This window comes from Telmatherina bonti (assembly GCF_933228915.1).
Source record: "Telmatherina bonti genome assembly, chromosome: 21".
NCBI classification, from domain to species: Eukaryota; Metazoa; Chordata; class Actinopteri; order Atheriniformes; family Telmatherinidae; genus Telmatherina; species Telmatherina bonti.
In genome coordinates this window covers 32959537-32984020 of record NC_136630.1, presented here as the reverse complement: position 1 = coordinate 32984020, position 24484 = coordinate 32959537, and the positions used below count along the sequence as shown (strand labels likewise).

Sequence of the window (24484 nt, the reverse complement as noted above, 5' to 3'; positions counted from 1 at the left end):
TCATTTCTCAGTGCTTTTAATACCATTCAGCCTGCTTTGTTATGTGAGAAGCTCCATAAATTCCAGGTGGATACCTCCACAACCACCTGGATCTATGACTACCTCACAAACAGACCCCAGTTTGTGAGACTGAAAGGTTGTGTGTCTGAGATGGAGGTCAGCAGCACTGGTGCACCACAAGGAACTGTACTCTGGCCATTCCTCTTCACTCTGTACACCTCAGACTTCCAGTACAACTCTGAGTCCTGTCATCTGCAGAAATACTCTGATGACTCTGCAGTTGTGGGGTGTATCAGGGATGGACAAGAAGCAGAGTACAGAGAACTGGTCAGTCAGTTTGTTAAATGGTGCGGTGACAATCATCTCATATTAAATAGCAGCTAAACAAAAGAGATGATTGTTGACTTCAGGAGGAAGAAGAATAAACAAAGCACTGTTTCCATCCTGGGAGAGGAGGTGGAGGTGGTGGAGGAATACAAGTATCTTGGAGTTCAGCTGGACAACAAACTGGACTGGAAATGCAACACTGACTACATCTACAAGAAAGGTCAGAGCAGACTGTACTTCTTAAGGAAGCTGAGATGGTTTAACGTCGGCACCAAGATGTTGCATATCTTCTAGAAGTCTGTTGTGGAGAGTGCAGTCAGCTTTGCAGCATCTGCTGGGGTAGTAGCATCAGAACCAGAGACTTGAAGAGAATCAACAAACTGATCCAGAAAGCTGCTTCTGTGCTTGGAGTAACTCTGGAGCCGCTGGTGCTGATTGTCCAAAGAAGAATGCTGCACAAGCTGATGAAGATGATGGAGGATTCTTCACACCCTCTCCACAACACAGTGATGAAACAACAAAGTGTGTTCAGTGAGAGGCTTCTTCAGGTCCGATGTAAGACTGAAAGATACAGAAGATCATTCCTGCCAGCAGCCATCAGCCTCCGGAACAAGACCTCCTCTAGTTATTATTATTATATACTACAATATTTCCCTTTGGGGATTAATGAAGTAGTTCTCATTTCTTTTTACATCAGAATAATGTAGAGAAACTTTGTGTTTCTCATCAATCTGTGGGGAAATCGCGGGTCCCTGTACTTTCTCATTGGTTGTGATGGGCTCTTGGGTTGTGGGGGCTGCAAATCCATTCAAACTTGCAATGAAAGGTCTCAACAACTACCTTAATGAGACATCATGCAGACTAGGTTCACGTTTTGCACTAACAGCTTTGATGACATAAGGTGGAAGCTGTTGAGTTTTAGTAAATATGAGTTTCCACTGTTTTTTAAAACTTGAAAATACCGAAACGTAAATTTAAATGTGTTTTTCCATGTCTTCACTGTCCTCTCTGTGTTTTTAAATAATTGTTTAAAAACTTATTAAACCAAAAAATGTTAAAAAAGAAAAGTGCTTTTTCTGACCCTTTATTTATAACAAGACGTCTCTCGTGAGATTTCATCCAAGATTTTGATCAACATAGATGTTAGCAATGGATCCCAAACTGGGGGGCCAGAGTTATCATGGGGGGCATGGCAAGGCTAAATAAAATTAGGGAGTTTTTACACTGGATAAATTTGTAAAAGTACTCATAGGAAATTATAATAAATCAACGAGACTTCAAGTAATAAAAAAAGAGAACAAACTATGATGGAGCATATCTGTCCCTGCTTGACCAGTTCTAATAATAATCAATGGTGGGGAATAATGGGACCACAGTCCAAAATATTATCTTCTAATATAAGGACGTATGAAGCAAAACAAGTTACACCCCCACTTGGGGACTTTTCACCCTGAACACAAAGAAAAGCCTGCAGGTTATTTTAGAAATAAACTATTCAACTATCATATATAGCAAAATATTTTTTTTACTAAAGCAGCTTTGTCTCATAGAAAATTCCACTCACCTAAAGTAGTTTGCAGAAATTCCTGGTTTAAAATGTTTCACACTAAATCAGGAAAATGGATAATAATACTGACACGATTGTCATTATAGTTACGTACAAGACAGCCACTAAAACTAAAGACACTCTTCTTACTATGTTTCTTTGGTTCACGTGACAGGGGGTTCCACGTTATTGTTGTCTGAAAAGGGGGCCCTGCAGAAAGAGTCTGGAAACCACTGGTTTAAATAATGTTAAAGAGGTGCTCGCTGATTGGTCGCTGGAAGTCCAGCCTCGGAAGGGGGGCGAGGCCAGTAGCCTCCATGCTAAAAACAGCAGTGATAGCAGCTAACCCGACAGCAGCAGCTTTCTGAATTCAGCATTGATGTTTGAACCGGACTCTGAGCCTGAGAGAGAAGATACGGAGATGGTGGAAGGAGCACGTTTACACCAAACTGTCTCTGAATGGTAAAGTCGCCACTTTAATGTCTGCTCACCTTGCTGTAAAGTCAGATAGCATGTTGACACATCTCAGTTTTATTCTGTGTTGGACCATTTTTTAAACGATGAATGTACTTTTTTTTTTTTTAAAAATCTGAAGTTAGAAATGTAAAGAAAAATGAAGTAATGTTGACCACTGCATCATATTTCCCTACCAAACTTACACACTACACCAAACTTACCGGCAGCCAGATAAGCACACACACATTTTAACGATACAGGACTGCACAAAGCAGCACGTTTACTTTAGGTTTTATTTACTGTCTGTGTTTATATTAATTAATTTCCCTATTTAGATGTTTTGGCCAGGATTATGAAAAATGTGGTGTTTTCCACCACAGATGTCTGGTTTATTTAGCCACCGATGTGGTGTGTAAAACCTGCTGTAGCTGCCATGTTACTGTACAGATAAATAACATGAAGTCATTTATCTTGTATTAATGAAGAGTCAAAGTGTGGCTGATAGCAGTAGGTGGAAAAGGTGCTATCAGGTCATTCTCTTTTAGTCAAAAACTTAACAGTTCAACATTCCTGAAACAGATTGAATCTCGAAAGTATGTTATAAACATTTCACTTGAACATTTAAAGATTTTGAACATTTCTGTTTCATATTTTCCCCTTTTTAAGGAACAAAGTCATTGTAGCGATGTTGCTTGACCACTATGAGGACAGACCTGGTAGTGACTGATGTGCCCGTCCACCCGTATGTGTATTTGTACAGCCCTCTGAGGTCATTAGTGGGTCTCTGTTTGTGTGGGGTCAACAGTCTCAATGCCAATAGAAGTACTCCGCGTTGGATCAAGTGCATGTCTCCGGTTTCTTCTTAGAACACTGCCAGAGTCCAACTGAACTTCATAAGATGCACTTCAGCACTTTGCCTAGTCTCCAGACACCGTGGGGTTCCAGTGGCTGCACTCGAACACGGTCACCAGGTTTCAGCATATCCAAGTCTCCGGCTGATCTGTCATAGTAGGTACATTGCCGTTTCGGTTGTTCTGTAGCTCTAGCTGTGCCTGCATGACTTGACTGTAGGAGACTTGTTTTAGTGGGAAGTATTCTCCTGGTGCGACGGATAAGGAGTGTCTGGGCTGGACTGGTCTCCAGTCCCTGATATGGGGTGTTGCGGTGGTCCAGCAGAGCCAAATGAGGATCCCGTCCAGCAGCTTTTGCTTTGAGCAAAAGTCTTTTGGCTGTTTTTACGGCTCATTCAGCTTTACCATTACTCTGTGGGTGGACAGGTGTTGTGGACTTTCTATCCCACATAACAGAGGAAAAATTCAGATTTGCAGGTTTTAAGTGAGGAAAAGGATGGGGAGGATTAGTATCATCCATAGCGAAAGATGAAGATGAAGGAGAGGGGCAAGATTCAGAATTTAACATGTATAACATGATAGTACCATGTTAGATTATTGTAGTATTTGTACTATGTGTAAATGCCCATGAATATATGCAAGTTACTGAAATGACTGCATTAACCCATATGGATGTGAATAAAGTTAACTGTTACTCCTTTTATTAACTTGAATTTAATTGTGTTTTTCATATTTCATAACAGATGCAAACTTGTGCTACCTAAGCTTCTTGTAAATCAAGATGACCCAAAAAATCTGTGAATACTGAAGTCAAGTCAAGAACTTCTCACAGTACATTCATTTTCCTAACTGCTTAGTCCAATTAAGGGTCGTGTGGATGCAGGAGCCTATCCGAGCACAAGTGACTTTTTTTCTAATTGCCCAACATTAGGATTGAACCCATGAACTCCTGTATCGAAGCTCACTGACTTCACTCACTACGCCACTCACACTCTTGCACCTTGGAAAAAAAAGGGTTGTAATTTTTTCCAATTGCCTTTTTTTCCATGTCCAGCAGGGTGTAATTAGTGGGATTGCAGAAACATGTGCGAGGTTGAACTAAACTCCAGTAAAGATGTGACAGACGTTATTATTTAATGTGAAAAACTTTTTAAAAGTAGTTTAAGATTTATCAAAGTGTTGAAATGTTGCAGGGAGCATTGTTGGAACAAATATTCCATATTTAACTGGGACATTTGCAAATAAATTCCTTTGCTCCTTGAAGTGCACAGCTGAGACCAACAGTTTACAGTGAGCAGCCTGCAGAACTGCACGCCATCACACAAGCATCAGCCGACAAACTACAACAGCACTATATGTTAAATGCTGCATTTGAAACCCATGCCTTTATGTGTACCTGTGTACCGGTGCACAAAATGGACCAATCGCTGAGCTGAATTCTGTTTCGTCCAATCACAGAAACTGATTTCAATACATTGACAAAAACTAGAATAACTTAAAAAGTTTAAATGTTACAAAGACAAAAAGTCGTAGAACATATCTCCTGAATGGGCTGAAGAGTTTGATACTTGAATGGTTGAAGTGAGACAAACGGTGTAGGAGGAGTAGCGTTTAAAATATTTTGTAAATACAATGGAGACCGGGACCGAGACGAACCGGACACTGCAAACCGGTGCAGAGCTCCAAACCCCTGTTGAAGCTGTTTTTAGCTCATTATGCAAAAACTGAACAATCACCGAGCTGAATTTTTTCAATGTCCAATCTGGATCGGGTTTGAAGGACTTTCATCCAATCACAAGGCTGAAATAATTTTTTATAAAATGCCAAATATCTCAAAAATTACAAAGATTTAAAATAAAAAAGGTTGTAGCACACGTGTCCTGAAGGAGCTGCAGGGTTTCAGATCTGAATGATTGAAGTGACCTGAACGGTGACTTGAACGGTGCAGGAGTAGTAGCACATGTCCCCTAGGCATTCACAATAATAATAATAAGATATAAAGAACAGGAACTCAATATTGTGAACGCCCCATGGGCATTCACATTAATTAACCTAACATGCAGGTCTTTGGATGATGGAAGGAAGCTGGAGAGAACCCACACATAAATGGGGAGAACATGCAAACTCCACACAGAAAAGCCCCTGTCCAGAGCCCACCCCAGCCGAGGATCAAACCAGAGACCTTCTTGCTGTGAGGCTACAGTGCTAACCACTATTCCACAGTGCTGCCTTTTCATAGTACACTGACGGCAAAATGTTTGAAGATTCAGCAACTTTTACAAATCAAAGACAGCTGCAAACAGCAGGAGGTCACCGAATACAACTAGCCAAGAAATCCAGATTCCCGTTGGCATATCAGTACACATGAACTGCCTCGACTTTCCAAGAGTGAAAATGCTTGGTTCCAGGATTATCACAGCTAATACATCCAGAGGAAGATGGAAAGCAGATTTTTCCTCAAGTTGCTCCCCTGTAGGGGAGTGATTGGGAGGCATGGTCCCCCCCCTCTGAACCCAAATGGTGTTTTGTTATTGGACTTCTGTGCTCGTCATGGATTGTCCATAACGAACACCATGTTCCAACATAAGAGTGTCCATATGTACACCTGGCATCAGGATTCCCTGGGCCGCAGTTCGATGATCTATTTTGTAGTCATATCGTCAGACCTGCAGCCACATGCCTTGGACACTCGGGTGAAGAGGGGGGCGGAGCTTCAACTGATCACCACCTGGTGGTGAGTTGGCTCAGATGGTGGGGGAGGAAGCCGGTCAGATCTGGCAGGCCCAAACGTGTTGTGAGGATCTGCTGGGAACGTCTGGCTGAGTCCCCCGTCAGAGCGAGCTTCAACTCCCACCTTCAGCAGAGCTTCAACCATGTCCCGAGTGAGGTGGGGGACATTGAGTCCGAATGGGCTGCGTTCCATGCCTCTATTGCTGAGGCGGCCAGCCAGAGCTGTGGCTGGAAGGTCGTTGGTGCCTGTCATGGCGGCAGTCCCAGGACTCGTTGCTGAACACCAGCAGTGAGGGATGCCGTCAAGCTGAAGAAGGAGTCCTATCGGGCCTTCTTGGCCTGTGGGACTCTGGAGGCAGCTGATGGGTACCGACAGGCTAAGCGGCATGCGGCTTCGGCTGTCGCCAAGGCAAAAACTCGGGCATGGGAGGAGTTCGGCGTGGCCATGGAGAAAGATTTCCGGATGGCTTCGGGGCGATTCTGGTTGACCATCCGGCGGCTCAGGAGGGGGAAGCAGTGCTCCATCAACATTGTGTACAGTGGAGATGGGGAGCTGCTGACCTCAACTCGGGACGTTGTGGGTCAGTGGAGGGAATACTTCGAAGACCTCCTCAATCCTACCAAAACAGGGCTGGGGGACTCAGGAGTGGACTCTCCTATCTCTGGGGCTGAAGTCACTGAGGTGGTCAAAAAGCTCCTTGGCGGCAAAGACCCGGGGGTGGATGAGATCCGCCCGGAGTTCCTTAAGGCTCTGGATGCTGTGGGGCTGTCCTGGCTGACACACCTCTGCAGCATCGCGTGGACATCGGGGGCAGTGCCGCTGGATTGGCAGACTGGGGTGGTGGTCCCCCTTTTTAAGAAGGGGGACCGGAGGGTGTGTTCCAATTAAAGGGGAATCACACTCCTCAGCCTCCCTGGTAAGGTCTATTCAGAGACCCTGGAGAGGAGGGTCCGCCGGATAGTCGAATCTCGGATTAAAGAAGAGCAGTGTGGTTTTCGTCCTGGTCGCGGAACAGTGGACCAGCTCTATACCCTCTTTGGGGTCCTGGAGGGGGCATGGGAGTTTGCCCAACCAGTCTACATGTGCTTCGTGGACTTGGAGAAGGCGTTCGACCATGTCCCCCGGGGGCTCCTGTGGGGGGTACTCCGGGAGTATGGGGTACCGGACCCCCTTGTGCGAGTGTTCATAACTTATATGGACAGAATTTCTAGGTGCAGCCGAGGTGTTGAGGGGATCCGGCTTGGTGGCCTCAGGATTGGGTCCCTGCTTTTTGCAGATGACGTGGTCCTGTTGGCTTCATCTGGTCGCGATCTCCAGCTCTGACTTTAGCGATTTGCGGCTGAGTGTGAAGCGGCTGGGATGAGAATCAGCACCTCCCAATCTGAGACCATGGTCCTCAGCTGGAATAGGGTGGATTGTCCTCTCCGGGTCGGGGGTCAGGTCCTGCCTCAAGTGGAGGAGTTTAAATATCTTGGGGTCTTGTTCACGAGTGAGGGAAGGATGGAGCGTGAGATCGACAGACGGATCGATGCGGCGTCTGCAGTAATGCGGACTCTGCGCCGGTCTGTCGTGGTGAAGAAGGAGCAGAGCCAGAAGGCGAAGCTCTCGTTTTACCAGTCGATCTACGTTCCCACCCTCACCTATGGTCATGAGCTGTGGGTCGTGACCGAAAGAAGGAGATCTCGTATACAGGCGGCTGAAATGAGTTTCCTCCACAGGGTGGCCGGGCTCTCCCTTAGAGATAGGGTGAGGAGCTCAGTCATCCAGGAGGAGATCAGAGTAGAGCCGCTGCTCCTCCGCATAGAGAGGAACCAGTTGAGGTGGCTCGGGCATCTGGTCAGGATGCCTCCTGGACCTCCCTGTTGAGGTGTTCCAGGCACGTCCCTCTGGGAGGAGACCCCGGGGAAGACCCAGGACACGCTGGAGGGATTATATCTCTCGGCTGGCCTGGGAACGCCTCGGGATCCCCCCGCAGAGTTGGCAGATGTGGCTGGGGAGAGGGAAGTCTGGGCATCCCTGCTTTGGGAACCCAGCTGCGACCCGACCTGGATAAGCGGCATGAAGATGAAGATGAAGGCACTTAATACGTTTTACATTACAATGCAATGTATTTTCACAAAATGATCCAGTTATGTAATTAATCTGGATGGCATTAATCTGGCCTCCAGTACCACTGTGATGAATCTTGGAGTCATTATTGACCAGGACTTGTCTTTTAGCTCACATTTAAAACAGGTTTCTAGAACCGCCTTCTTCCACCTGCGTAATATTGCAAAAATTAGGAGCATCCTGTCTCAGAAAGATGCAGAAAAATTAGTCCATGCCTTTATTATTTCCAGACTGGATTACTGCAAGTCCTTATTCATGGGTTGTCCCAAATATGCCCTGAAAAGTCTCCAGCTGATCCAAAATGCTGCAGCGAGGGTTCTGATGAGGACTAGCAGGAGAGATCATGTTTCACCAGTTTTAGCCTCTCTACACTGGCTCCCTGTTAAATCCAGGATAAAGTTTAAAAGTCTTCTCCTCACATATAAAGCTCTCCATGACCAAGCTCCATTGGACATAAAAGATCTTATAGTTCCATATATTCCAAATAGAGCACTTGGCTCTCAGACTGCAGGTTTACTGCTGGTTCCCAGAGTCTCAAAGAGTACAATGGGAGGAAGGGCCTTTAGCCATCAGGCTCCTCTCTTATGGAACCAGCTCCCACCGTGGGTTCAGGAGGCAGACTCCATCCACACCTTTAAGATGGAGCTGAAAACCTTCCTTTTCCATGATTCTTATAGTTAGGATATGAGCATCTCCTGAGTTGGAGTCTGCATGTACGGGACCCAACTGTCCAGGTTCTGCTCATTGCTCTTATACTTATGGGTAGTCTAGCCAACCATTACTTATGTAGCAATGGGGATGTTACCTGATGCACTGAGAAGTACCTCGCTCTATTTCTCTAATATATTAATGTATAAATATATGCCAATATTACCGTCTCTAACTTATTTCTCCTTTTTTCCGCAGGTCTTCCTGAATAAGTGCAGTTGTACATGTTGATCTGTCTTTCCTGTCCTCTCCACCTAAAGCTGCTTGATTATGGCAAAAATTATAATCACGATCATTTTGACTGAAATTTAGATCTTGATTATTTAACACGATTATCCATTATCTTTAAAAACATGAATTTATTTCACATTAAACTTGCCTTTAAACACGGTATTTAGAACTAATTTTAGAAAACAGACAAAACGAAGCTTATTTAACTTACCTATTTAACTGAATAGGTAAATATAAGTAAAGATTGAACATTGTCGTGGTGTTCTCGACTCAGAATCGTACATTATAACCGTATAATGCATGGTTTTGAGTTGTTTAATCTGTGTATACCATGATCCCACACAGTAAACATTTTAAAGCAAATTTGTATTTCTTTTTTACACCACTTGCTAAATATACTGACGTATAGGAACAATTTCATGCTGACCTCCATATACTTTTTATGCCAAACAACCGCTGTCAGGCTACAGAGAGATTCTCTCATTCACCTGTTAAAAGATTAATGCATTGCTATGGTGATGCCCCGTGACAGAGGGATTTTATAGTGATTTAACTCACCAAACTACATGTGCGTTTATGCAAAGGTAATGCAGCCTGTTGTCATACGAATTCTCACTGACCTAAACTATGTTTAGGTGAACTTCCACAACCTACTGCAGTTATTCTACATTGACCTGCAGCCGGAGCCGACTGAGACTGGCCGCCTGGGAGTGCTTTAGGATGGGAGAGGCTCCCGCTGCTCCTTCCTTACAGTAACTGCAGAACAATATGTGCCTTCAAGTCAGTCGCCAAAACACCAGAAAAGTCTCTAATAACTCCAGTAAAAGCTGCTAGATTTGTCGCTTTTAACAAAAAAAGTCTCCAGATTTAGCGAGAAAGTCTCCAAGTTGGCAACAGTGTCTGAATGAAAGCAAAGCGGCTGTGGGAGGAGTTTACAGCACAGCGCTGCAACGCCAGAGACGCTCGATTAGCAGCTGAAGACAGCAGGAGAGGAAACTGCAGAGAGGAAAATAATCACACCCTTTTTGTTTTATCATCGTTGGAAACCCAGATCGTACTGAGATTAAAACCTGACTCATCGCGCAGCAGCACCCGAACCAGTCGAGGCAGATGGCTGCCCTCCCTGAGCCGGGTTCTGCCGGAGGATTTCTTCTTGTTAAAGGGGAGTTTTTTCCTTCCCACTGTCGCCTCGTGCAGCTCAGGATGGAGGATTGGATCCAAGTCATGACTCGATGCAATCAGTTGGTTTCTATTATAGGCTATGTATGAATTGGCTTGAAGTGATGTGGATGTAAAGTGTCCTGAGACAACATTGTTGTGAAGTGGCGCTGTACAAATAAAGCCAAAGGAATGAATGAATCCATCCATCCATCCATCCATCCATCCATTCACCCACCATCCATCCACCCATCCATCCATCCATTCACCCACCATCCATCCACCCATCCAACCATCCATTCACCCACCATCCATCCATCCATCCATCCATCCAACCATCCATCCATCCATCCATCCATCCACCCACCATCCATCCATCCATCCATCCATCCATCCATCCACCCACCCACCATCCATCCATCCATCCATCCATCCATCCATTCACCCACCATCCATCCATCCATCCATCCATCCATTCACCCACCATCCATCCATCCACCCACCATCCATCCATCCATCAACGTCGTTGTCCAAAATGTTCTTGGCAATGCAAGGACCTCACTGTCCAACATGTTAGCTTAGTGTGCCTGGACAAATTACAATAAAAGAGGGGAGAATTTTATTCTTCCTATGGGACAGGATAACACCCTCCAAACACCTTTCAGTGACTAAATCATGTTTAAACATTGATGTTTGACCTAAAATTAACTTTTATCCTGGTTTTATGGTTTTATTAGTTTGAGCTACCAGTAAACAGAAATGAACAGAAGATTGTTATGTCTGTCATTGTTTTAGTTTTTTGACAAACAATTTCAGAATAAACATTTTTTTATTTCATTTTACAACTAAAATCCATAAATTTTCTGTTTTTCTTACAAAAATTCAAGGTCACGGATGTGTTGGAGGCCATCTGGACAAGTCACTAGCCCATCACAGGCAACTCTAAACCATTTTCCAAACTCTGAATTATGTTAACCCCTAAAATCATTACTTTTTAATCACATGCATAATTTAATTCACAAGATATCATTGACGTTGATATGAAAACATGTCAACTGTTTCACATATATGTTTATGTTCTGTAAATACTCTGTCAGACCATGTACTGTACATATTATTATTAATAATGTGTGTGTGTTCTTTCTTATATCACTTGCGTGCTTCTGCTTCCTGCACCTGCACTGTTGCAACAAAGCAATTTTCCCAATTGTATTCACTTCACATAGAAGTGCCAAACAAAAGGGCTTGTTCATCCTCAGTTTCCACTGTATTGCTGATTTTGGCATAGATTAGCACAGCCTGTAAAGACCAAACAACATTACTAATACAGGCTGTACTAATTAAAGCCATAACCATCGTGTCTTCTCCGAACATTTCTTCTGTTGGGATATATGATGTTGAAGAAGGCAAATTATGGAAAAAAAATGATCATTTAACTTTACTGCAAAATCCAAAAACAGGTTAAAATTATGAAGCTTAAGCAACAAAGACAGAAAAAGCATGTTTAAGGGCTTTTAAAGTTTTAAAATTATATTCTTTTCACGTTCGCAAGGTAACAAGTATAGCCTCGTATAAAGTTTTTAAGGTTAACCATGTAGAATACAGTTAGCATTTTATGATTGTATGAGGAAAAATAAAGATTTTATATTTATTTTGGTAATATGTATTACACAACGTTCTTCAAACATAAAACGCTTGATGAAACACATTAAAACGAAGATATTTTTACTTTTTCAGTCCAAAGATCCCCACTGAACCAATTCATGGATGTGTGCTATCACATTTCATGCACTATAGGAATAAAAAATAACAAGTTTAACAAGTTCGTAAAACAAAACTAAACTTACTTGTTCAAGTTTCCAATCTGATATCCAAGTGAGTAAATCCACTTGTGACACTGCAGCTTTCAGCTGATGGAAGGCACCGAAGTCCAACTCCGCCTTCAAGCTTAATGTCTATCAAGCTTCTCCCAGAGGAGGAGCATGTTGGCTGAAAGAAGACACACTAAGAGCTGGGTGATCAAATACTTTAAAAAAAAAGTGGATGGGAGGTAGTTTGGACTAACAGAGCTGAAGTTCATGGAATCTTAGAAGAATTGACATGTTTGTGGTACAAAGGATCAATAAGTTTTAAATGAAGACTGTTGTTTTGGTGTTAATTTTTTTTTTTTGAATAAGATTTTCTTGCATTTCTGCCTCTTTTAAAAAAAAATCAATTATGAAGAATTTCAATACAGGAGTAGGGTTAGAAAATTGTTAATTGATGAACAGTTACTCAGAACAAGACCCCAAAATCCAGAGGAGCTGAAAAAAAGGAACAACCTGGGAGAGGAGAAGAACATTTACCTTGAATTACAAAGACTACATTCAGAAGGCTCAATCCTTTAATACCTGTCAGTCTGCGGACGCGACGTTTCCATGTGGACGCGATGTTTTCATTGGGACGTGACGTCTCCATGCGGACGCGACGTCTCCATGCGGACGCCACGTTTCCATGTGGACGCGATGTTTTCATTGGGACGTGACGTCTCCATGTGGACGCGATGTTTTCATTGGGACGTGACGTCTCCATGTGGACGCGATGTTTTCATTGGGACGTGACGTCTCCATGTGGATGCGATGTTTTCATTGGGACGTGACGTCTCCATGTGGACGCGATGTTTTCATTGGGACGTGACGTCTCCATGTGGACGCGATGTTTTCATTGGGACGTGACGTTTCCATGCGGACGCGACGTTTCCATGCGGACGCCACGTCTCCATGCGGACGCCACGTCTCCATGCGGACGCCACGTCTCCATGCGGACGCGAGGTTTCCATGCGGACGCGACGTTTCCATGCGGACGCGACGTCTCCATGCAGACGACGTTTCCATGCGGACGCCACGTCTCCATGCGGACGCCACGTCTCCATGCGGACGCCACGTCTCCATGCGGACGCGAGGTTTCCATGCGGACGCGACGTTTCCATGCGGACGCGACGTCTCCATGCAGACGACGTTTCCATGCGGACGCCACGTCTCCATGCGGACGCCACGTCTCCATGCGGACGCGACGTTTCCATGCGGACGCGACGTTTCCATGCGGACGCGACGTTTCCATGCGGACGCGACGTCTCCATGCGGACGCGACGTTTCCATGCGGACGCGACGTTTCCATGCGGACGCGACGTCTCCATGCGGACGCGACGTCTCCATGCGGACGCGACGTCTCCATGCGGACGCGACGTTTCCATGCGGACGCGACGTCTCCATGCGGACGCGACGTTTCCATGCGGACGCGACGTTTCCATGCGGACGCGACGTCTCCATGCGGACGCGACGTCTCCATGCGGACGCGACGTTTCCATGCGGACGCGACGTCTCCATGCGGACGCGACGTTTCCATGCGGACGCGACGTTTCCATGCGGACGCGACGTTTCCATGCGGACGCGACGTCTCCATGCGGACGCGACGTTTCCATGCGGACGCGACGTTTCCATGCGGATGCAACGTTTCCATGCGGACGCGACGTTTCCATGCGGACGCGACGTCTCCATGCAGACGACGTTTCCATGCGGACGCCACGTCTCCATGCGGACGCCACGTCTCCATGCGGACGCGACGTTTCCATGCGGACGCGACGTTTCCATGCGGACGCAACGTCTCCATGCGGACGCGACGTTTCCATGCGGACGCGACGTTTCCATGCGGACGCGACGTCTCCATGCGGACGCGACGTCTCCATGCGGACGCGACGTCTCCATGCGGACGCGACGTTTCCATGCGGACGCGACGTCTCCATGCGGACGCGACGTTTCCATGCGGACGTGACGTTTCCATGCGGACGCGACGTCTCCATGCGGACGCGACGTTTCCATGCGGACGCGACGTTTCCATGCGGACGCGACGTCTCCATGCGGACGCGACGTTTCCATGCGGACGCGACGTTTCCATGCGGACGCGACGTCTCCATGCGGACGCGACGTCTCCATGCGGACGCGACGTTTCCATGCGGACGCGACGTTTCCATGCGGATGCAACGTTTCCATGCGGACGCAACGTCTCCATGCTGAAAAGCTTCCTTCATATGATGGCCGTAGAAGATCGATCGGACTGAAGGAGGTTTGGGCAGAGCCAACAGGATTGCTTTGTATTCTCTCAGAAGACGTCCGAAGTTCCCCCCTCAGCTGTTTACTCTTCATGATGACGATGATGACGACGATGATGATGATTATTGATAATGGTTATGATAATGGTTATTATCATTTTATCTGGTACATGGTGTCACGGTGGCGGTGTGGACCCAAACGCAGAGATGAGCAACAGGGATGCTGATTAAAGACTGCTTTAATCCAGGAAAAACTCAGGGGGCTAACACATTGATCCAGTAACTCAAGATAGAAACTGAGGTGTTTAAATACACAGAACCCAACGAGACACAGGTGAAACAGATTACCTGAATGAACCCAGGTGAACTACTGAACACAGACAAAGGCAAAACAGGAACAACTTACAAAATAATCCAGGAAACCAGGAACAAAGGACACAGGAAAACATAACCCCCTGACACATGGAGGAAGTTGTCATCAGAAGCCGGTGGTCCTGCTGAGTTCTCCAGGATAAAATGAGTTGAATGTATGATGAGAGGAGCCAGACATTTCATTCCACGTTCTGTTGGATGACTGCAGGTCTGTTCTCCATTTTCTATACCTGCTTTATCCTATCTGGGGTCATTCATTCTGAGGACCACTTTCCAGTTTCATTTCATTTCTTTAAGATTGAACCACCAGTCAACATGCATTTAGTGGACAGCGAGAGGAAGTCATACGTGCACTAACCAACCATAACAAAACCCAAGCTCATGGAAAGACTTTAACATAACAGAGTTTGGAGTGTAGAAGAGCATCCATTTCATCCACAGTGAACACATTGTTGGTGCCAACTAGTTGGAGTTGGTGATTACTAGGTTACGTAGTGTCTTCCTGGCTACTCGTAGTATTCCCTGCTGGTGCTGTCGGTGCTATTGATCAGCAGAGCACACTGTGTTCCAGATTTTACTTAGAAAGACAGCTGATCCATCACTGACACTACAGTCATTAAAATCCATGTCCGTTCATCTGGTGTTATCTCGGTTCACAGTGTCAACTGCACTTTCCTGTATACTTCCGTCTCTTGGTGTATTCAAGTTAGGCAACTAAAGATGGACTGTTTCTCCTTCTGGCTATAAATCTACTGGTCTTGGCCAACTACAGATGAGACAAATACTTTTACAAGTACCACTCCCGAAATGACTTTAAATGCAAATATCAATCAAACAACCCAACAATGGGTGATCAAAAAAGTTTTATGAAAAAAAAACACTAGCAGACTTCTAGATAAAACTCCAAACGGAAGAGGTAATGTCCAGAAACATCTAGCAGGTGTAATTAAAGTGGAAAATCAGCTAAATTTGACGATGTGTGTTGTTGTACCAGAGTAAAGTTAAAAAAGAAATAAACTACATGTTACAAGTTTAGAAATAGCTTTATTTTCAAGGTCATGCAAATCCATACATTACTCATTGATTCCTCATACATGTCTTTCTCCTAAGTAGCGACAGCCTGTGCAGGTCTACATGATGCAAACAAAGCATACCGCCTTTCATAGTAGTTATGAAAAGAAAAAGCATTTTGACATAATATATACCACTTATTAACAGCTTGAGTGGAAGCGGAATAGTTAAAAAAAGGGGGGTGGGGGCACAACATCAGTCTGGGATTAGCACACAACATTCAGTGTAGTGCCAGGCAGCTGCATGAAATCCCAGACGGAGTTGGTCTTTTCAGCGGAACAGAAAGTTCCCTCCTACGATGAGCACGTGCTGCATGGCCAGGATTTCCTGAAAAGCAGTCCAGATGAAAAGCCTAAACTCACACATGGAATGTGAAAATGATGCTGAAAGCAGCAGAGTTGCAGGACATGAACTACAACTGGTGTTTTTGTGAAGCAAGGCTGAGGATGAAGCTGCTCATCTCAGGTTCGGCTCTGGCTTCAGCTCCATGTGTTCAAAACGCACAACTTTTCTGTGTCATTTGGTTTCTGAAAGGAAAACTTTTAGTAGGAAAATCCAAACAACCTTCCACTAGTTAAACGTGCATAAGAGTTAAAATGTGACTGCCTGTGTATGCAGCATATACCCCCACCCCCTCGCTGTCTGTATTTATATATTGTACTTGATTAATTTAATATATTAACATTAAATTCACTTTTAAACCATTTTTAAAGTATAAGATGAGCAAACACTAAATGAAGACCAGCAGAGTAAGGCTGCATTAGTTCTGGCTTTGTCTGCAGCTGCCACGCCCCCTACAGGCGAGTCACTGCACTTACAAGCAAATGATCCTGAAATCAAGCTTCTATAAAACAGAAAGACTTATGAGATAAAAAGCTGCTTTCTTCGTTCTCTCAAAGGAATGGAGTTCTGATGAAAAGAAAGAGTTATTGTGAAGTACACACACGCTTACAGTAAATACAGTATGGCAGAAATCTGCATGATCTTAAATAATTCCATTTAATATTAAATGCATTTTCTGGGTGGCATAGATTTAGTGTATTTTTCTATGTGCCATTAGACCACCATAACAACATGCAATGGCTTTTTTCTGCAAGAGATTTTTTCCCTCTTCTTATAGGGAATATCAGTATCAATAGAAAAAGAAAGTTTTCTTTGTCTTATTGCATAAGATAGAGAACAAACGCACACAAACAAAAAAACTGTTAAATCCTTGACTTAGCTATTCAATTGTTCAATTTTCATTTAGTTTAAGAAATCAAACAACTCCAATCAGCCAGAAACAGTAAGAAATGACTTCCACAGTCCTGCTGCCACAGCCCAGTCCAACCAGTAAGGGAAGTCATCTCTGCTGCTGCTTAACATCTGTCCAACGGAATATAGAAGCAATGAGCATGCAACGCCTAGATGGGGGTCTCTTCATGTTCTAACCTGTTGCCAGCTGCAGACGTCAAACACAATGTGCAGCAAAGCTAACAGAAATCCAGCTTTACATGTGGCGATGCAGCAGAATCATAAACTATTTAAATGTCATTAAAACACACTTGGCTAAATGTTAGCTTGTTGGGTCCATTAGTTCAGGACTCTGGGACCCCTCTGGAACCCCTCTGAGACCCCTCTGAGACCCCTCTGGAACCCCTCTGGAACCCCTCTGAGACCCCTCTGGAACCCCTCTGGAACCCCTCTGAGACCCCTCTGGAACCCCTCTGAAACCCCTCTGAGACCCCTCTGGAACCCCTCTGAGACCCCTCTGGAACCCCTCTGAGACCCCTCTGGAACCCCTCTGGAACCCCTCTGAGACCCCTCTGGAACCCCTCTGAAACCCCTCTGAGACCCCTCTGGAACCCCTCTGAAACCCCTCTGAGACCCCTCTGAGACCCCTCTGGAACCCCTCTGAAACCCCTCTGAGACCCCTCTGGGACCCCTCTGAGACCCCTCTGAAACCCCTCTGAGACCCCTCTGGAACCCCTCTGGAACCCCTCTGGAACCCCTCTGAGACCCCTCTGGAACCCCTCTGGAACCCCTCTGAGACCCCTCTGGAACCCCTCTGAAACCCCTCTGAGACCCCTCTGGAACCCCTCTGAAACCCCTCTGAGACCCCTCTGGAACCCCTCTGAAACCCCTCTGAGACCCCTCTGGAACCCCTCTGAGACCCCTCTGGAACCCCTCTGGAACCCCTCTGAGACCCCTCTGGAACCCCTCTGGAACCCCTCTGAGACCCCTCTGGAACCCCTCTGGAACCCCTCTGAGACCCCTCTGGAACCCCTCTGAGACCCCTCTGGAACCCCTCTGGAACCCCTCTGGAACCCCTCTGAGACCCCTCTGGAACCCCTCTGGAACCCCTCTGAGACCCCTCTGGAACCCCTCTGAGACCCCTCTGGAACCCCTCTGGAACCCCTCTGAGACCCCTCTGGAACCCCTCTGGAACCCCTCTGAGACCCCTCTGGAACCCCTCTGGAACCCTTCTGAGACCCCTCTGAGACCCCTCTGGAACCCCTCTGAGACCCCTCTGGAACCCCTCTGGAACCCTTCTGAGACCCCTCTGAGACCCCTCTGAGAACCCTGAGCCCATCTCCACGGGCTCTGGAGGAAAACAGTCCTTCTATGTTCACTGACAATCATGCTTGAGTTGGACAGAGAAAGACATTTCCAGATGTTGGAAATTTCTATTTCCATTAACCCTTTGCTGAAAGCACCAAACTCGAGATGAGCGACCAGAAAGGAACTTTGGTGGAAAACTGAGCAGAAGAAATTCAGGTCTTGCTGCAGGTTTTGTGGCAACATAACAGATGGTAAGCTCCAGAAATGCAGAAAAAAAACATTCATGAAAATCTCCTTCATTCTGAAATATAGCTCAGAAAATCTGAGATATGTTTCTCTGTTAAAACTGTCATGTGCAGGAGCTTTAAAATACAGCAAGCATGAAGAGTCAGCAAACTGAGTGTCCTCCAGCAAACCCCCGTCTAACTCCCCCAATCACCCAACAGCAGTTCAGCTTCAGACCACGCCATGAACCCGGGTGGTGTTCAGGTCAGGCATTTTGTCATGACACGTAAAAAGTAATAAAATGCTAAAAGTTTTCTTACTTTTACTTTTAGGAGATTCTGGCTCTAACTTATAATAATTAAGTGTAGGAGACATTAGAAAAGGGATCTTTTATTGGTAAATGTTGGAGAGCCCTGACCTAGATAAAGTGGATCGGATCAGAGAAGACAAACCAGCGAGAGTTTGAAATACTAAAGATTCATCCTGATCCATGTTAGAATGCTGTCCCAGCCTGGGGCTGTTGGATTAGCAGCGTAGATGGTGAATCTAAGGAAACTACTCCACGTCTGAATCAACCTGGAGTTTAGAAGATGACGATATTAAAACTGAATGTTTAAATGGAGATGGAGCACCTGAACATGAGGAGAGTGATCCGACCTGCTGGTCCTGCCTGGTACATCCTGCCTTACTTTGGAAGCTCTTGGTAAATGTACAGCTCTGTGACCGGCCATTACTCCTAACCCTCCCTCTCAACTCTTATTTCTTGGTTTTATGTGCCTCCTGGACTTATCTTTAGATGACTTCCATGTTGCTGGGAATGAGAAGCAAACAAACTGGCAGCAAAGTGTTTCAGGAGGCCCATGGAGCCACCCAGTAGAATGTGGAAGCATGAACCTGTGTGGTGCATCTGTTGTTAGCGCTTCACCAACAGCAGCTGACTCTGCTGTTGTTTAAACTCTGCATTCAGCCTTGAGTTTAAACTGAATTAGGGTTGGAATTTCTGCCCAGTGTTTCTCCTCCAGCCTCCTCAGCTTCTCCTTGGCTTAGTAAGGCACTATATCCTCCCACATCTTCTCCCCATTTTGCACTCTTCCTGCATTCCTGCTCATTATTCCTGCTTGACTCATTCCGAAGTCTCTGGGTCACTAAGCAGCTGGCCGTAGCCGTGACGTCTGAAATCCTCCGTGCTGCCTTTGTATTGCTTTTTTTTGTTGAGAAACTACAATTTAATTAAAGGTCAGTGTGTTATAAAGCCTAATCTGAAGGGCTGCAGATGCTACTGAGGCTAAAAACAGCATGGATGCACCTCAGACCCAGCAGCTTCATAAGTTAATCCATCTAATGCACTGAAGGTCAGTTTTTATCTAGCTTGGGGAACATGTCTGTGTACTGTATGTAGATGCTGGACTTGGGCTGTGGCTCCAGGATGCACAGTGCTGCAGGAGCAAACCTGACCTGGTTATTGTGTTACTAACAATGGAAATCAGAGTCATGCAGTTGTTCACTCAACAGTTTGTGGTTTGCAGGGTTTCGTCCCATTTCATCCTAATCTACCTTTTCAGGTCAGATTTCTCATGGAGCTGCTGTGCTTGAGCTTTTAGGAGTCATGTCCTTAAACGTGCACTCTTTGTGTCCACTTCCTGTACCAACAGAGCGAATGTCGTACATGAACAATCTTAAACTTTGTTGATCCTCTTGTGTAAGATGTCTCCTGTGTCTTGATCCTCTTTGTGGAGCCCCAAGTAGCATCTGGTTCAGACATTTTTTATGTACAAAGCCTTCAAAGTGTGCTGGAGGGTTAGGTGGAGCTGGAGAGCCATCGGGCTGGACGAGGATGCTCTGGGTAATGTCTGACGATGAGCATGGACATGTGGATCCTCCTGCTGGAGTTTGAGATCATAGCTCAGACATCTGTCAGAAAGAGGGTCAAGCAGAGAGCAAAGGGCAGCAGAGAAGGAGGTTACAGTCATACAGGATTGGCTCCAAGAACAACTCAGTTAAGCTGATCCTCATATTGTTTCCGGAAACAGTCGCCAGCAGGGAAAAACTCCCAGCAACGCTCCTGGTACATCTTCCAAACATAAGACTCCTGAAAGGGAGAGAAATATAAAGGTGTGAAAGTTAACATTATATGTTTACCATACAGTTAATATTGTGGTTTATTGGCATAATCTTCATTATGGTCATAGTCGGCTTTGTGAAAACGCTGCGGGGTAACAACTGATTACTATGCAAAGGAACGAAGTGGAATTTAATGGACCGTGCAGTCAGACATAGATTTTAGCAAAAAAGTCTTTTAAAGATGGAAAATGTGAGACTAAATATCGATAGTCAATATGTCAATACGTCTACACGTCAATACGTCTACACGTCAATACGTCTAAACGTCAATATGTCTACACGTCAATATGTCTATACGTCTACACGTCAATATGTCTACACGTCAATACATTACTATGTCTACAAGTCAATACGTCACTATGTCTACGAGTCAATACGTCACTATGTCTACGAGTCAATACGTCACTATGTCTACAAGTCAATACGTCACTATGTCTACAAGTCAATACGTCACTATGTCAACGAGTCAATACGTCACTATGTCTACGAGTCAATATGTCACTATGTCAACAAGTCAATACGTCACTATGTCTACAAGTCAATACGTCACTATGTCTACGAGTCAATATGTCACTATGTCAACAAGTCAATACGTCACTATGTCTACAAGTCAATACGTCACTATGTCTACATGTCAATACGTCACTATGTCAACGAGTCAATACGTCACTATGTCTACATGTCAATACGTCACTATGTCTACATGTCAATACGTCACTATGTCAACGAGTCAATACGTCACTATGTCTACGAGTCAATATGTCACTATGTCAACAAGTCAATACGTCACTATGTCAACGAGTCAATACGTCACTATGTCTGCAAGTCAATATGTCTATACGTCAATATGTCTATACGTCTACACGTCAATATGTCTATACGTCTACACGTCAATATGTCTACACGTCAATACATTACTATGTCTACATGTCAATACGTCACTATGTCTACAAGTCAATACGTCACTATGTCTACGAGTCAATACGTCACTATGTCTACAAGTCAATACGTCACTATGTCTACATGTCAATACGTCACTATGTCTACATGTCAATACGTCACTATGTCAACGAGTAAATACGTCACTATGTCTACGAGTCAATATGTCACTATGTCAACAAGTCAATACGTCACTATGTCAACGAGTCAATACGTCACTATGTCTACATGTCGATACGTCACTATGTCTACATGTCAATACGCCACTATGTCAACGAGTCAATACGTCACTATGTCTACGAGTCAATACGTCACTATGTCAACAAGTCAATACGTCACTATGTCAACGAGTCAATACGTCACTATGTCTACATGTCAATACGTCACTATGTCAACAAGTCAATACGTCACTATGTCAACGAGTCAATACGTCACTATGTCTACATGTCAATACGTCACTATGTCTACATGTCAATACGTCACTATGTTTACATGCCAATACGTCACTATGTCAACGAGTCAATACGTCACATGTCAACGAGTCAATACGTCACTATGTCAACGAGTCAATGCGTCACTATGTCTACAAGTCAATACGTCACTATGTCAACGAGTAAATACGTCACTATGTCTACATGTCAATACGTCACTATGTCAACAAGTCAATACGTCACTATGTCAACGAGTCAATACGTCACTATGTCTACATGTCAATACGTCACTATGTCTACAAGTCAATACGTCACTATGTCTACAAGTCAATACGTCACTATGTCTACATGTCAATACGTCACTATGTCTACATGTCAATACGTCACTATGTCTACAAGTCAATACGTCACTATGTCTACAAGTCAATACGTCACTGTGTCTACATGTCAATACGTCACTATGTCAACGAGTCAATACGTCACTATGTCTACATGTCAATACGTCACTATGTCAACGAGTCAATACGTCACTATGTCTACATGTCAATACGCCACTGTGTCTACATGTCAATATGTCACTATATCAACGAGTCAATACGTCACTATGTCTACATGTCAATACGTCACTATGTCAACGAGTCAATACGTCACTATGTCAACGAGTCAATACGTCAACGAGTCAATACGTCACTATGTCTACATGTCAATACGTCACTATGTCAACGAGTCAATACGTCACTATGTCTACATGTCGATACGTCACTATGTCTACAAGTCAATACGTCACTATGTCTACAAGTCAATACGTCACTATGTCTACAAGTCAATACGTCACTATGTCTACATGTCAATACGTCACTATGTCTACAAGTCAATACGTCACTATGTCTACATGTCAATACGTCACTATGTCTATACATCAGTACGTCAAAATGTCAATATTTCGATACGTCAATATGTCTACACGTCGATATGTCTATAAGTCAATACATCTATATAGCTATTAATATATAGCTATTAATATGTTTAAACGTCAGTATGTTTTTACGTCTATACGTCAACATGTCTATACGTCAATATGTCACTGTGTCTACATTTCAATACGTCAATACGTTAATATGTCTATATGTCGATATGTCTTTATGTCAATTTATCTGTAGGTCAATACATTAATATACATAAATCAATACGTCAATACGTCAATATGTCTGCACGTCAATACATCAATATGTCTGTACGTCACTACGTCACAATGTCTACTTGTCAATACATCAATATGTCTATACGTCAATACGTCGATATGTCTATACGTCAATACGACACTATGTCAACACGTCAATATGTCTGTACGTCTCTACATCAATATGTCTGTACGTCACTACGTCACAATGTCTACTTGTGAACACGTCAATATGTCTACACGTCAATATGTCACTATGTCAACACGTCAATATGTCTATATGTCAATAAACACTATGTCTATATGTCAATCTGTCAATATGTATATACGTTAATACGTCAATATGTCTATATATTAATATGTCTTTATCCTAATATGTCTATACGTCAATACGTCACAATGTCTACATGTCAATACATCAATATGTCTAAACGTCGATATGCGTTTATGTCAATATGTCTGTACGTCAATATCTTTATTTATATAAATCAATACTTCAATATGTCTATACGTTAATACATCGACATGTCTACACGTCAATACTTCAATATGTCTTTACGTCCATACGTCAATATATCCATGCGCATATATGTCTATGCATCGATATGTCTATGCGTCAATATGTCACTGTGTCAACATGTCAATACGTCTATACATCAATATGTCAATATGTCAATATTTCTATACGTCAATGTAACCCATGTCTCCAAATAATGTGGGAGTCTTTCACTGCTCCCAGCCGCAGTCACATGCCCTGCCACTAGTGGCACTACTATAAAAGTGGCTGCGGTTTCACTAACATCCGGTCACCATTGCCCTGCTCCACGCCTGGACTTATGTGCTGGATGACTCCGCAAACCCCGCCAGAACTCCCCAAAAACTAAACGAAAGCTTTTCAAACTCAATGGTGAGTTCATGCATCCTGTCATTAGCTAAATCCTTCTGGCTGATCTTGCCGAAAGTCGTTTAGAAAAGTTAAATTAATGGCGGAAGTTACTTCCGGGTTTCCAAAAGTTTTCTGACAGCGATTACACTATTAAACTGTCTAAAACTAATTTGAAAGCCGACTACGAATGATATGTGCCTTTAGTGGGCCTAAACTATCCACCATATTGGTTTGATACCAATATTGTTTTTCGTTGTTTATTTATTTATGCGCTAGCAATGTGCTAAATAAAAGCTAACTGAGCAATAGAAACGAATGGGCCAGTGATAGCCACTGCTGCTAGCCACTGCTACAACTGGTGCTATTAGTGTTTTTCTTAGTTAGTGATTTTTCTTTTGACTGAATGTTGCGCAACTGATTTATTTATATTTGTTGTCATATGTTTATGAACTATTGAGAGCATTTATATTTGATAAGATGATGAATACTGAAAAATGTTACTGGTAACAGATAT

The 24484-nt window shown here is 44.1% G+C and overlaps 2 protein-coding genes across 2 annotated transcripts in view; both read right to left on the bottom strand.

Annotated features, from left to right (window-relative positions):
• The window catches only part of LOC306771494 (muscarinic acetylcholine receptor M1-like), a gene marked incomplete at both ends in the record, with an annotated part of 34479 nt that extends 20353 nt beyond the window's left edge, over positions 1-14126 (bottom strand). Inside the window, one exon of the mRNA XM_079260660.1 lies at positions 13546-14126. Within this exon, the coding sequence (XP_079116786.1) occupies positions 13546-14126 (581 nt within the window). The remainder of the gene's footprint in view (positions 1-13545) is intronic.
• Positions 14127-20406: 6280 nt separating this feature from the next.
• The window catches only part of ryr2a (ryanodine receptor 2a (cardiac)), a gene marked incomplete at its 3' end in the record, with an annotated part of 479882 nt that continues 475804 nt past the window's right edge, over positions 20407-24484 (bottom strand). Inside the window, exon 112 of the mRNA XM_079260659.1 lies at positions 20407-20502. Within this exon, the coding sequence (XP_079116785.1) occupies positions 20407-20502 (96 nt within the window). The remainder of the gene's footprint in view (positions 20503-24484) is intronic.